At 39.8% G+C, this 11,283-nt stretch overlaps 1 protein-coding gene across 1 annotated transcript in view; it reads left to right on the forward strand.

Moving 5' to 3' along the window:
• LOC109960182 (protocadherin-15) overlaps nucleotides 1-11,283 on the forward strand; it is a 199,264-nt gene that overhangs the window by 64,672 nt on the left and 123,309 nt on the right. The window contains exon 3 of the mRNA XM_020600094.1: nucleotides 11,196-11,210. Within this exon, the coding sequence (XP_020455750.1) occupies nucleotides 11,196-11,210 (15 nt within the window). The remainder of the gene's footprint in view (nucleotides 1-11,195; nucleotides 11,211-11,283) is intronic.

An 11,283-nucleotide genomic window follows, 5' to 3' on the forward strand; every position in this document is an offset into this window, starting at 1 on the left:
AATATCATTGGTCAATATATTATCTATTACTGTCGCATGCTGGGTTGTTAATCTACTTGGTTTTGTGATTTTTGGGTATAAACTGCATCTGTGTAATGTTAATAAACTCCTCCGTTCCTGTGTGCTTGTTAGGATTTAACAAATCAATGTTGAAGTCACCACATATGAACATTAATTTATGACTTATTGTGAAATAGTTCTCCTCAATCCAGTAATTAAATTTTTCTATGCTGGCTCCAGGTGCTCTATAAATACAGCTTACTACAACCTTTTTCTTTTTTTCCACGAATATTTCTACAGTCACACAATCCAGCAAGTTATCAACTGCCCTTGACATGTTCTCGACTTTTTCATAACAGAAGTTTTTATCTATGTACAAAGCCACACCACCTGCCATCCTCTGCTCTCTGTTTGTGCATACCAAGTCATAGCCATCAAGGTCAAAATCCACTCCCCTTACATTATTAATCCAGGTTTCCGAAATGGCAATTATATTAAAAAAATGTTTATGACTACAAAGATAATACTTTATATTCTGAAAGTTAGCGTATAGACTTCTGCTATTAAAGTGAATTAATGATAATTTGTTTTCAGTCTTGACATTGCTGTTAAACTGCTCATCCGTGTAATACTTGCAGTTATTTTCAAAGTTCTTGAAAAAGTTTTTATCAGGGTCAAAGCCATCGTTCGTTTCATGATAGTGAATGTCAGTGTCTCCAATTGTGTTCAGTTCCAGATCCCGTCCCTCAAAATTTATTAAGTTCTGTAGCAAATCACTTGCCTCCATTGGTCATGCTGGTTGGTGTTAGCTCCAACGCTCATCTGCCGGACATGAAAGGGTCCAGTCGTGCTCTCCTTGTCTCGGTGTGCTGGTCTTGGGTCCAAAATCCTGGTTCCGTGGTCGGGTCACCAGTTTATCGTATCGCAGAAACGCGATTTCTCCTCTGTCCTTAGCCTCTCTTAACAGTGGCATCAACGCTTTTCTTCTCTTCCTCACATCCTCGGGGTAATCTTCGTTGATGTAAATCTTGGTTCCCTTAAGCTTCTTGGCTTGTTGCAGAATGTTAATCTTGTCTTTCTCATTCTTCAACTTAACCATCATTCCCCTTGGACCCCGTTCGGTCAATTTCCCCACTCTGTAAACCCGTTTCATCTCTATTTCTTGATGAATTTGTAGTTTGTCCTTTAAAATCTCCTTCACCTTAAACTTCGCTTCCGTCCGACTTTCTCCAGCTGACTCCTTTATTCCCTCGAAGATCAGGTTTTTTTGCTTGGACTGCGCTTCCAATTGCTCCATTTTACACGCAATAGTTATTAGACTCTCTCGGGTTTTGTCGATGTCCCGAAAAGTGTCTTTGGCAGTTTTTTTTCATGCCTCCCCACATCCATTTAATCGCGTCCACTTCTCGCTGGGTGAACTGCAAACTAGTTTTTATATAATGCTTTATCTCCTGCATTTCTTTGGTTAAGTCGTCGAATCTCTTGTTATTTGTCTCCATAATTAGTTTCACAAAGCCTTGGAAACTCTTGTGCTGTTGGCACATCAGCACAGTGTGCATAATCTTCTGTTGATTCATCATCTCAGCTACTTGCACCGCTGAAAAAGAATCTTCTTCCGCCTCAACATCCTCGTTCACTTCGGATTTATTAGCTCTTTTTCCTCTTGGAGGCATTTTAGTAGTTGTAGAATTTGTTCAAAACCTTGACAATGTGGAAGATGTGAAAAATTGCAGAACAGACAAGAGAAGCAATAAAGACGTCTGCTCTCGCTTGCAACCCGGAAGCAAACCTTGGTGAATACATTGGGCAGCCTTAGATTTCTTACAAAATATATTTATTTTATATGGTAAAACAGAATTCATAACTGAATCAATTTTTATTTCATCCATATTTTTACCTCAACTACTGCCCATTACAGGCACTGATGATGGATGTGGCTGATGCTAATAATTTGACTGGTTGCAGACATAATTACAAAGGGAGGGGGTCAGTTAGGAATTAGCAATAGTTACCCTGGCTATAAATGAACTCTGACTGGATCAGCATCTGCCAGAAAATGACCCATACACAGTGCCACAGTTTTATTTCAGAGCTTCTGTGGTGTGAAGGGTGAAGGTGAATGTGGCTGCTTTTCTTGTCTCCCTCTGTAGATAGTGTCACCTGGGGATGATTTTGGTTTGACCAGGGATTTCTACTTCCCTTGACACCACATCCCTCATCTTCTCACTCATAAATCTCCCTGCTCTCCCCCCTAAAGGCGCCCTTGGTTTTTTGCTCTGTCAACTTGTTTGTTGTCTATCAAATGAAAAGAGCACTCAGGCATTCTTAGATGGCACTGAGCTGTGCAGGCAGTGGACATTCACACTGTCTTCCAAGTCTTTATTTAATTAGCAGGGAGACATTATGAATATCAGACTTCTAATTAATGCAAATGTGAGGATTAATGGCTGACCTTGACAAACATTAGGATTTCTTCAATTAACCAATTAGGTAATTTATTCAGTGCAACTGTCCCAGCTCAATGCATTCATAAAATGTTGATTACAGACAAAAAAACATATTTATGAATGCTACTGTGGGCCAATTTCTAGTAATGGCCAACTAATAGCTCATTTGCCATGAAAAGGAACACGAGCAACTCTAGTCAGATGCAGAAACTGTTAGCTTGAATCACAGCTAACTGGGCGAAGCAAGTTGTTTTTTTTCTCTTTTTTTCATTTTTCTTATATTTGCTCTGTATTGTCACTTACTTTCCTTCATCACCTTTGCTACTTTCAGTTTTCATTAATCATCCTCTTTTCCATGTGCCTTGCTTTCGTGCTTCCTCCTAACCTCACATCATCTCCAGTTCCGCTATACTGTACAGTAGACTGAATGCTCTCTGTCAACAGAGAATAATTTGACTATTTGTGCAAGTAAGTCCTGCAGCATACCTCAGGTAAGTCTATGCCTGAGTGGAGACTAGTGCGCCCAGACATTTAACAAATAGTAATGAAGGGTTTAACCTCAGTCCAGAACACAGCTGGCCGATTCATTCCTGCAAATCTCTGTTACTAAATCCAGTTGACAAATGCATGTACCCGCACTAACACACCTGCTAAGGTGTATTTATGTGTGCATGGTGAGGTGTGGATTAGTTCATATGCCTGTAGACACTTGTGCCATGTGATATCAGCCTACTGTCCTTTCTAACACATCTGTGTCTTTATGCCTGTCTTCCTCTCTGTGCATGTCTTCCTCTTTCTCACTCCCTATTGCACATCTATGCTGACCCACAATTGTTTGCCTATTTTTGGGATTGCCTGATTAGGGGCCAGATGTGCAGACTGTGTCTGTCTGCAGCAGAAGCCTGTGGAGTGGAGGAGCAGTGGCGTGATGGCAGAAAGGGTTTTTAATCTGCCCACCAGTAGGCTGTAATCAGGCTCTGGGAGCACAATAAGGGTAGAGCGGGGGTGGCACTCCTGATAAGACTGTGTCCCACGCTGCCTGGGGTCTATACCAAAGGGTCCATCCTTAAGTTCAGTACGTGAGTGTGTGCGTACTGAACTGTTCACTGGGACTGTGATTGAAACCCTGTGTGGTTAACCTCACAGAGACACAAAGCTAGGCAGCACTGAGGAAAAGCCTGAAGAAGAGTAAAATGGGGAGCTTCTGCAAGTGATTACCCATCAGTAAAGTAATCCTCTTCTCTCTTGTGTTACTGGCACTAATGATTTACATTATTCTGCAGGAATTCATTTCCACCTCTGTGTTCTTCATCACTGTTACAATCACTAGTGCTGCTCTGTTTCCTCCTTTTGTCTTTCTTGTCTGCTTGTCTCCTATTTGCTTTTCATTTAATATCAATATCATGTTCTTTCTGTTTCTTACCCTTAAAAATAAATATGCACATAAGCTTTCAGAAAGAAACCTAACAGTGAGGACCATGTTTGTGATTTGTAAGGAGTGGGGGAGAGATTTGGGGAGACAGGGATGGAGAGAGACTGATGGAGGCAGTGATACCATTCTTTTTCCCAAACACAGACATGTTGCAGGAAGCACACATTGGTGTTTGTCTGCACATTGGTTTGCGAGTTTTTTTTCCCTTGTTTTTGTTTTCTCCTTTTTCAAGAAATTGAACAGTGAATGGCAGACTGGCTACATGTAATGGGTGTGTGCTGCAAGATTTTTGGCTGTTCACAAAACAACTGGCTTGCAAGCATTGTTTTGCACAGAGTTTGGTTTGGATTCTTGGACTGTCAGCTGATCCACATTGGTTTGTGTTACAAACCCTTAGCCTAGGAGTAAAGGGAGTAATGTTGAAATGACCAGGTGGCAATAGTCTTTTTAAACCACTGCCACTTTAAAGTGGCAAAGGGTGAACAATGGCCCTGTCCCCACCTAGCACTCAACTATTTACAATACAATAAACAAAACTAGTAAAAAAAAACAAAAAACACACAAAGTAAAACACAAACCCAAAATAAGAATGAACTAGCTTAATAAGAATTAGTACATTTGCTCCTGGCTTTTAACTCTGACGCAGTGGTTGTGGACCATGATGATGGGACAGCATTATCCAAGTAGAAATAACCACCAGCAAGAAGGCACCTGCAAGGCGCACAACTCCACCTCATTACCATTAGTAACCAGAACAGTCCAATGTAACAGCATTAGTTTTATAAGTTATTCAAGAAAAATTATAGACATTCACTTGTTGCTTTGGGGTAAATCAAGGACTTCAGTGAGTGGACTGCGGGCAAAGCGGTGAAGATGTCGCATTCCTGTAAGTTTATGTTCTATTTGCCCAACAGCTGTCTAATGAATTGCTCGTACAGTCTCTGTTGCTGGCTGATTGTTGCACTGTGAACTGATGCTTCATGTCCTGTGTTCAGCTGTGTGTATGTGTATGAGAGCAGAGCACAGTCCCCTCTAAACATAGACTGACGCAGAGCAAAATCCAGTGGAAAAACAAAGTAGGATGGTTTATGTCAACCCTTGAGGTTATGCCAGGCAACAGTGAAGCAGAGCATGGGGTGTACTGCTCATTAGGTTCTGTCAGTGAAAATGCAGCTACAATATGTAGCTGGAACATTGGCGTCCTTGCCGCCAGACTGCTGTGCTCTGAACGAGATGGAGCTGCCTGCTAATAGAGCTAGCTTGGTCTGATAACAGAACAAATTTCTAAATTGCCATTACTTGGATAAGACTGACCATAGAGTCTCAATCTAATTGGTTACTTTTTCACTTGAAAAATAATGTCTAAACTGAATAAATTAGCATAATGCCTGTCATAAGGATGAAAATTATAACAATTTTGAGCCTGGCTCAGAATCTCTGTCATCACCATCTGGGATAAAGATAATCCTGATTGGCTCGCACCCAGCTGCTGATGCCTAGAGTAGAGCTACGCTGTGTAGTGTATACTGTATAAGAATAACATTTTACAGTATGTTAATTTAACATTTTTTTTGTCTTAATCTCTTCTTCCATCCTGTAAAACAGCTGTACTTTTTAACCACTGACTGCTTTTTGCAGTGTTGTGCGAGTTTACACAGTTTGCACAACATTTTGACCATTCTTCTTTCCTATAGACTCACCTGCTTCACCTTCCCAGTAAAGTTATGTGATAAATTATCAGTTTAGATAAGTTCGTAAAATGCAACGCACAGCTTTGACAGCCAACCCTTGTGGACAACAGGCCCCGGCCCCTCTTACTAATAACACAGACTGCTCACCTGTTTGCCTGCCCTTGAGGAGCCACTACCTGGAAATGTGTACCACTGGACAGCTGCCCTCCATCTGTGTCATGGTTCTTTGCCAGGCCCTAGTGAATGCCCCTCTACCCAACTGGCCATGGATCCATGCAAAATAAACCCCATCAACCCAATAGGGAAATTAAAACAGCATCCCTGCTTGCTGTCTCCACTCATCCCTGTCCTGGGCTGTCTGCCACCCTGGGGATTAGTCACAAGTCCAACTTCCAACCTTGAAGATTTTTTTAAAGTAGATTCTGGTCAAAGCAGAGGTCAACAAACATTCCTCCCCCATTTGGACCACTAGTACGATCACTAGAAGAGAAATGATCTGGTCCAGATTTTCCTCTCCTTGCCAGAACTTTCCATAAGCTCTGTCAGACATTTTATCACATAGGACCTGATATTTATCTGAGAGGGCAGAAGCATTTATGACTGCATATGAGACGCTTTATGATAAAAGGAGCCCTGTGTTGAGTTGGCAGTTTGCCATCCATCTAAAAAAATGGGATATGAGTTTCTGCTTTCCTCGCTTTTGCTTCTGCCCTTTCTCAAGAATCTTGTTCTCTTTTTTCACTCCCTCTCTTTTGACAGACTGCAGGGATAGAGGGGGCAAGAATGTTTTAATGTAAAGGTAAAATTTGTTGCATTTCTTAGCAAAATAAAATGCTTCTGATCATAGGCTTGTTGTAAAGGTGTGCCTGATTGAGACAGTGTAGTGTAGTATGAGAGAGGGTCTGCAGGGTCTGTGTGCAAGGATGTTACTTCGATAGCAGATTTATAAAGAGGGAGTGCTCGTGATATTATGCTTTTCTGCTGAAGAGACCTTTGATCCTTGTAATCTTTTGGAAAAATGTGTAATTACAGTAAAACACCAGCAAAGACTCGTCTTGTTTTCTTAACTTTACTGTAATATTTCAGTAACAGAGTTCTTCTCTCCCGAAGAGCAGCAGTTTGATTTATTGGTCACTAAAAAGGTGCTTTTGCAGATGAAGCCACAGGAAAGCACAAGCTATTGAATCGAGTGACATGTAAAAATGCTTTTTTGAAATGAAATGCCAATGAGCAGAATTCATCTTTTCTCTGCCCTGTTGCTCCAGTAATGCAGCAGTCAATGAGCTGCCTTGTAAAGAGGTTGTCTGCATCTCACGCTGATTTGAAAAGTATGATAAAACCATGAATAGAAGAAAACTAACATAATTAGTGACGCATACAGTATGAAAATCCAATATATAGAATATATTTTCTACAATAGACACCCTTTTGTTCTCCAAACACTGTCGTTGACTATTAAATATCACTGCTTTCACAGTGCACCCCAGCATTGTTAAACTGTTTGATTCATTTTTCCAGTTTTAGAAATATGTTTATTGGAAGTTAATCTAAAGCAGAGTATCAAGTTCCCAAGTGTTAAGCAGTTGCAGTTAAAGAAAAAAAGGCTTGATTTATTTGTATTTTCTGATAAAGTCTTCTCTGCTTCCTGTTCCTTTTTTGTTCTGTTTTCTAAATTGATTGAACTTTGCTTGCATTTGTTCTTCCCACCAATCTCCCAGTGAGACAGTAGTAATTATTTTATAATTGAGGTTTTACAGCTTCAAGCCATCATTGGTTGATTAGTGAGATCACATTAGGTGACAAAAAAAATATTCAGAGGTCCAAATTAGAAGATTTTGATTGCCTTTAAATTAGGCCTCTGAAGTATACAGTGCCCTGATTACCAGGGAGTGAATTTTGCTTGTTACAATTGTTAAAATGCAGAACAATTTAACAATGAAGCTGTTCATTTTAAGGGTAAGTACATGACCTCTAGCCTTCAGTTTGAAGCCAGCTTGTTGCAGAATGCCACCAAACTGTCTTTCTAGCTCCTAAAATCTGAGCAAAATTTGTTTTCAGTCCTCTTGCAGTATGAGATAAAAGCAAGTTTAAGTATGCAAAGTATACAGTATTGCATCAAATAATGTGCAATGTCACAAATTAGTCTGATAACCTACTGTAGTTGTTTGGGCTTATTTACTTCTCACTACTCAACCATTCTCATTTTCACCAGTAGTATAGATGTGCCTGGTATCATCTTTCAGATTGTTAAATATTCTCCATTTGCATAAATTACCAGTCAAATATAGCAACACTCAACCAGCAATTTAGCACCTCAAAGTCAGTGTGAGATAATTTTCCACCTCTTGTGCCATTTTCACACATGTACAGTAGTAGACAACAGGACATAGTCCGTGTCAGATACATTCTCACCTACTGGAAATCCCCCCTTTTGGTGTATGCAAGAGGGGTGAAACCCTGTGTAGAGTGGAAATTTTAGGTACTTTTAAATGTGTCTGCTGATTATGGCACCAGCTCTTAATGACAGAAGTTCCTGAATCTTATTGTCTCCATATTTCTGTTGGTGTCTTCATTATAGATTACCATTTTTCTTCACCATCAAATGTCACTCGCATAATAGAATATCATCAATGCACCCACTAGTTTGATATGAATGATCCAGACTATACACTGCCGTTTTCTTACATGGGCTCACTCCAGCTCATTTGAACATTAGACAACTGGAAGGGTAAAGTCAGCTTAATGTTCAAGCCACTTGATTTGGACATTTGTTGTCACATACAGCTCCTCCGGAAAATTCCAGTCATCTTCTCCTGCTACATATAATTAGTCCTTGATCAGGCGAAATGCTACCTATTGAGTGGTTTATGCATTTTTTATGACTGTCCCCTCAGTACTGATGTACTGACCTCAAACCCCTACAGTTAGACACACAGATGAAGTGGAAAAACTGGAACATTTCTTTTGAGTGATTCATCCTTCTAATAGTATGGATATTTTTAAGGCCAAGCCCTATAGCCCTTAAAAATAGTCCTTGTAGCCAATAGATAAAGGTGATAAGAGGCACATGCTTTTATGAAATTTGCTACTGTTATATAAACACACAAGTCCAAGTCTGATGAGCAGACTTGCTAAAAATCTACAGACCACTGTATATGAGCACAACATGCTGCTTAATCCCCCTCTTTCTGAGCTGTGTGATCAACTGTAGCTTTACAGACAGGTGACAGATTAAAGTAAAAACCTTGAATAAATGTGCTCTCTTCCAGGAGCATGAAAATGATGTGAATAATTATGCTTTAACCTCATCCTAAATGAGCACCTATGGGAGGTTCCACCACCATCATCAGAACACCAAATGGTGGAATATCGTTTAGAAGAATCGTGTCCATCCCTTCAGTAGAGCCCAGAGACTTGTAGAATTAATGCCAAGGCACACTGAAGCTGTTCTGACAGCACGTGGTGGCTCAGCACCTCACTGAGACACTGTATGTTGGCTTTCTTTTTTATTTTGTGACCTGTCTGTATCTCTCACTGTTCTACTCTGTATTGATTTGGACTGGTTACCATTTTAAATAATTGCATCACTTTTCTTTATTGGAGAGAGACAATGATCACGTATGCACATTGAGAGGGGTGTCATGTATATACTATGTACATTCTGCATATTTCCATAGTATTAGAAAAAAAAAACGAGTCACTCTGCTTTATACATCCTTTTTTTTTTTTTTTTTTTGGGGGGGCTCAGTCAATGCACTAAACCCCTGGTTGCTCTTAATATCTACAGTGTGCACAGTATTAGTAGTTCACCGTTCATACTGTATAGTACGTCTAGTGGTTGCATGCCGCGTTATTATATCGAGTGCTGCTGGAGTGGGTGTACAGGAGACTCTTTGTCATATTATTATATTAACTGGAAGAACTGCTGGGAAGTGTTTTAGCAAGATTTTTAGTTAGTTTTTTTTTTACCTTCTCATTATTCTGAAAGAAGAAATTTTGTAAAATGTCATTAGAAAATAAAGCCTTTGCTGTTTTGCGCTTGTGCGTGTTTGTATTTACATCCATGTGTATGTATGTGCTTTACTTCCTCAGTGCAGTTAGCACTGCAAATGGAGCCACTTTTCTTTATCTCTGCTTGTTTTTGCATTTTGTCTTCAAAGTAGACTTTTCTCTTTACCGCAGCTACAGACACACTTGAAGACACACACACACATTCATGCCTGAACACACATGCAAAACTAACAACACAGACTTTCTGTGATCCCTTAAAAAGCTTCTCAGAATGAGTGTAAGCAACTTTTATTCCTCACACACACATGCGTGCACACTTTTTCTCCTTTGCACAGTATATTTTCTCAGCAGATTTTCATACTTATTTGATGTTGCTTTTTTGTATGTCTCTAATAATGAGGTGTGACCCTCTTGCTCTGTTCATTTCATTGCTATTAAAGGAAAACCTCATCCTGCTATAGGAATACGTTTTCTAATTGCTCTAAATGAACAGGTAGTACACCATGGAAATTATCAGTAGAGGATGACTACTAATCATTATTCCTCAATGATTTTAGATTAGGCAAGGCTGTGCATGCTTACCTTCATGTTGCATTGTCCTGAGAAAGGATTTTCACATACAGAGTGTGATAAGGTGCCTTGCATAAATGTCAATCTGTTTCAGATAAACTTTGAATTAAAATTTCCAGATCATGACATTGACTTAAATTAAAAGAAACGCAATGAAAATGCAGTGATTTGCATAAAGTATTCCATATTGTAGCTCCAGGTTTTCATTGCCATTTAACTGCTAATTCTTGTGTGTACTGGGACTGTGGAAACAGCTGATTAAAAATGCATCAACATCATATCCTAAGGTTATCTCTGATTAATATGCACTCTCAAACCACCACATTAGTGAAGGCTCATGGGCATGAATATTTCATAGAAAAACTATCCAGTGGTTTGCACCTGGCAACAGGTGCACAGTTGCACATCTGAAGTTGGTCAACAGAAGGCGGGTGTGAAACCCTAGAGCACTGACTGTTGATGTGGTGCCGCTGACTGTGTGTCATGTCTCTTCTGTCTGTCTCTGATTACATGTAATGCAAGAGGACACCTCCTGACTGCAAGCTGCTTGAAATTCAATATCCTAAACGATGGAGACAGAGCAATAATAAAAAAAAAGAAAAAGGATGGAAAGAAATAATGGAAAGAATAACTTTTAATGTGGGTACCAGCGCTCTTTCCTGCTGGTTTTCCTCTTCCAGAATGCTTGGTATCAATTTACCGAGAACGTGTTTTAATTTTTAAATTCATTCAGATTTTTAATGCAGCCCTCTACTGCTCTTGTGGAATACTGTTAGCTAGCAGCTATTGGCAGTAAGAAGAGATCTGTTGGCCACATTTGTAAAATCTGTCTGTAGTTTGCTAACATCCACCATATTTTTTCGTGGAGGCCTCTACAGTATATCCTCAGTGAAATTACTTCTTTTTCCAGTTTTCTAGTGTATATTCTTTTTTTTCTCTTTTTCTAACATCAGAGTTGTTCTTCAACCAACCGTTACATGCTTTTCTTTCCTTCCATGCTTCGGCTCTGCTTCCCTCTGGCTCTACTAACCCCTGACCCTTCAGACTGGCAGTATGAGGGTAAGAGGGCAACCATCTGTCATCTGTTTTCCTTTTGTTTTATTACATTCCCATAGTCTCCTTTTCTGTTTTC

This window comes from Monopterus albus, unplaced genomic scaffold (assembly GCF_001952655.1).
Source record: "Monopterus albus unplaced genomic scaffold, M_albus_1.0 scaffold3.1, whole genome shotgun sequence".
NCBI lineage: Eukaryota > Metazoa > Chordata > Actinopteri > Synbranchiformes > Synbranchidae > Monopterus > Monopterus albus.